Below are 3,763 nucleotides of genomic sequence, written 5' to 3'. Positions count from 1 at the left end.
TTGTAGTTTTAAATCAAACATGTAATTAAAATAAAGGTGCTGAGGGTTACTGACGTACGGGGAATTAAATGATATCATCAACATTGTATGCTTAAACCAGCCATTCTACATCACTCTCAAGAATAAAAAAAAATGGTGTGACATGATTGGCCTACCCATTTTAATCAGAGTTTAGGATGTCCTGTTTCACCTCAGTTACAATGGGAAAACCACGAAGCACATTGGAAACCATAAACCGCTGTGATCTCCATTTTTGTCCTTCCCAATAATAAATCGTATGGTGGGAATAATATAACGTATATAAAGACTAGATTGTATCTGTGGCATGATTGAACCATCGAGAAGATAGAGAAGAGAGAGAAAGAGGAGAGAGATAGATGGCGGAAATCAGTGGGAAGTGGCTCAAGGTGGGTATCCTCTTCTCTTTCGGAAGCATGACCTTTGTTTTTCTTCTGGATTCTCTAAACGCCCTTTAATTCTTGCTTCGACCCTATTCTTCGAACGTTCCGTATTCTTTTTTTCAGCTGAATCCTATTTCCGGTTTCTTCAACGTCTAAACCTGATCTCAATTGGAGAATTCTGTATCGTCGGGCGAAAATATTTTATGTTGTTATGTCATTTGCTGGAAAATTTCTCCAAATCCGTCAAATCTCTGTTGATTATCCGGTCTAGGTTACCGTTGAAAGCGAATTCGTATTTAGATTTCTTTCTTGTTTAAAACTGATCTTTGATCTTGCGAAGCAATTAGTGGTTAGAATGTCTTTCGTTCTCCAACATATTTGTTCATTTCTTGTTTAAACTGATCCCCAAGGAACAAATCTGTATAATTTGGAGAAGACTCATGATCTTACCGAGAAATTAGTTGTGAAATTAAGGGAAATTAAGAGAGAGAGAGAGAGAGAGAGAGAGAGAGAGAGAGAGAGAGAGAGAGAGAGAGAGGTCAGGAGGCGTAGACGCGAAGAAGGGGGAAGATTAAGGTGTGAGACGAAGAGAGAGAATTCAGAAGGAAGGGGAAGATAAAGGTGTGAGACGACGAGAGAGAAGTCAGAAGGAAGTAGGTGCGAAGAAGGGGGAAGATGAGAGTGAGAGACGAACAGAGAGAGGTTAGAAGAAAGTAGATGCGAAGAAGGGGGAAGATGAAAGTATGAGACGAACAGAGAGAGATTAGAAGGAAGTAGATGCGAAGAAGGGGGAAGATGAAAGTGTGGGACGAACAGAGAGAAGTCAGAAGGAAGTAGATGAGTTTAACAGGGAAGATACAAATGTGAGACGAAGACAGAGAAGTCGGAAAGGCGTAGATGCGAAGAACGGGGAAGAGGGAAGTGAGAAGGGCGTGGATTTGAAGACGGGGGAAGAAAGAAGTGAGAATGGCGTAGATTCGAAGTCAGGTGAAGAAAGAAGTGAGAAGGGCGTAGATTCGAAGACTAGCGAAGAGAGAAGTGAGAAGGACGTAGTTGCGAAGCATTGGGAGGAGAAAGGCGTATGAGAGGAAGAGAAAGGTAAGAGGGTTACAGATGCGAAGAAGATAAAAGAGAAAGAGAGACGCCATAAGGCCGTACATGCGAAGAAGGGGGAATAGAAGGTGTGAAACGAAGAGAGAGAAGTCAGAAGAGTGTACATGCCAAGCACGGAGAAGAAGAGAAAGGCGTGCGAGGAAGAGAGAGAGAAGGGGCGCTCTGGACGAGACGAGGGAGGGCAGACAACGGAAGAGAGAAGAAAACTGGGAGACGGCGAAGGGAAGAAGGTAGTTGTAATGAAGAGGGTCCTACAGGTAGAGGACGCCCAAGAAGGTGTTTTGGAGCCTAAGGCATTGTTGTACTGAGGCCTGAGGTTTCCATAGAAAGACAGTTAGTGAAGATGCAAAATACTGGAAGTTGGCGGTAAACTTTGGAATACGGTTGGAGAGCAAAGAGAATAAAACGTAAGCAAAAGCGAGATTGATAGATAGTGTTATATAGAGAGATAGAGAGTTTGATAGAGATAGATATATTGAGGGGTAGATATATTTAGAGAGAAGAGAGAGAGAGAGAGAGAGTTTAATGGGGTATTGAAAAAGGCTCGGAAGATTGGAAATTTTCCCGATTTGATGGCCCACGACACGTTATTGCATGGCAAGATAAATCCCACTGTCGTCCCATCATGCAGCTGGAGCAAAGAGGATCCGGGCCAGGCGCGAGAAGCTCTCACGCCATCACAGTAATCGGCAGCAAAGCCTACGCTTTCGGAGGAGAATTCGTCCCCCGCGAACCCGTAGACAACAAGATCCACGTCTTCGACCTGGAAACTCTCACCTGGTCCGTGCCAGACGTCGCCGGCGACGTACCTTTGCCGAGAGTCGGCGTCACCATGGCCGCCATCGGAGCCACTATCTACGTTTTCGGCGGCCGAGATAAAGACCACAAAGAGCTCAACGATCTCTACGCGTTCGACACGGCGACGAGCGAATGGTCTCTGCTCTCAACCGGCGACCTCGGCCCTGCCCACCGTAGCTACCACTCCACGGCGGCGGACGACCGCCGCGTGTATATCTTCGGCGGCTGCGGGCTCTCCGGCCGGCTGAACGATCTCTGGGCCTACAACGTGGTGGAGAGGAAGTGGGTGGAGCTTCCTAAGCCTGGTAAGAGCTGTCTTCCAAGAGGAGGAACCGGGCTGGCCGTGGCCGGGGGGAAGATCTGGGTCGTGTATGGGTTCTCCGGGGAGGAGCTCAGCGACGTCCACTGCTTCGACCCGTCTACGATGGAGTGGACGAAAGTGGAGACGAAGGGGGAGAAGCCGTGCCCGAGGAGCGTGTTCTCCATTGCCAGCTTTGGAGAGAAGGTGTTGGTTTACGGAGGGGAGGTCGACCCCAGCGATCAAGGCCATCTTGGGGCTGGAAGTTTTGTGGGTGACGCGTATGAGCTTGACGCGGTGGGCGGGGTTTGGCGGAAGGTGAAGGATGAAGCGGAGGGAGAGCATCCTGGGCCGCGCGGGTGGTGTGCCTTTTCGGTCGGTCGCAGGGAAGGTAAGGAAGGACTGCTCGTTTACGGTGGGAATTCCCCCACTAATGATCGCCTGGGTGATATCTTATTCTTCACCCCCCACCTCTAAAACTGCTCTGGTTGAGATGATTATGTCATCTGCGGGCAGTCATGAATAAGATGATGGAGACATCTCCCTCTGTGTCCCTCTCCTTCTCTCTTTATGCGTCTATTTGTAAAAGTCCAAACATTCCTAGTTCACGGCAACCTCGATGGATTTTTCGCCATTCCTGTCAAAAGCTTGTTGTCTGAATGATGGGTTGTATCCGTGGAAAGCATCAAGCATATGACTCGGTGTGGCGGTAGACTAAACAATATAACAGCGCTTAAGCAAAACCCATTCAGAATTTACTGCTTTCAGATTTCAATACTTGTCATTCCATGTGCTGGACAATGTAAAGTATGCTTCAAAGTTAATCAATGAACCTTAAACCTCGCTTGGTAGTTCAAGGGTCACAAGGGGTAGTGAGGGTGTGATTTAATGAATTATAATATTGGTTTTTTTGTGAAATAAACGGTATATTCAATAAAGTGATTAATATCCCCAATTACTAAACAATTGTGTTTTCTTTCAACTTAATGCGCTCTAACTGCACAAAGGAAGATACGACGCTTATCTGTTTAGAAATGTATGAAGCAATTTTCAAAAAGATACTAAATCTCAGATACAAATAAATCATATATTTTTGTGGCATCTTGAAGCCAACGTCTCACATTACAGTCAAATAATGCGAGCATAGTTACTC

The 3,763-nt window shown here is 46.3% G+C and overlaps 1 protein-coding gene across 1 annotated transcript; it reads left to right on the top strand.

The window, feature by feature from the left end:
* The first annotated feature begins 299 nt into the window (after window positions 1-299).
* Window positions 300-3,244, top strand: LOC144707812 (Galactose oxidase/kelch repeat superfamily protein). The gene is made up of 2 exons (XM_078581062.1): window positions 300-407; window positions 2,146-3,244. The coding sequence occupies exons 1-2, from the start codon at window positions 378-380 to the stop codon at window positions 3,085-3,087; spliced, it is 972 nt and encodes a 323-aa protein (XP_078437188.1). The 5' UTR covers window positions 300-377; the 3' UTR covers window positions 3,088-3,244.
* The last annotated feature ends 519 nt before the right edge of the window (window positions 3,245-3,763 follow it).

The sequence above is a fragment of the Wolffia australiana genome, chromosome 1 (assembly GCF_029677425.1).
Source record: "Wolffia australiana isolate 7733 chromosome 1, ASM2967742v1".
In the NCBI taxonomy this organism is placed as follows: Eukaryota; Viridiplantae; Streptophyta; class Magnoliopsida; order Alismatales; family Araceae; genus Wolffia; species Wolffia australiana.
Note: the sequence above shows the minus strand (reverse complement) of the source record. Positions and strands in the feature narration are given on the sequence as shown.

Bases quoted from the DNA above. Each gene is read 5' to 3' on its own strand.
- LOC144707812 (XM_078581062.1), top strand. From the start codon at position 378: ATGGCGGAAATCAGTGGGAAGTGGCTCAAG. The intron at 408-2,145 runs GTGGGTATCCTC...CCCATCATGCAG, and splicing joins TCAGTGGGAAGTGGCTCAAG to CTGGAGCAAAGAGGATCCGG.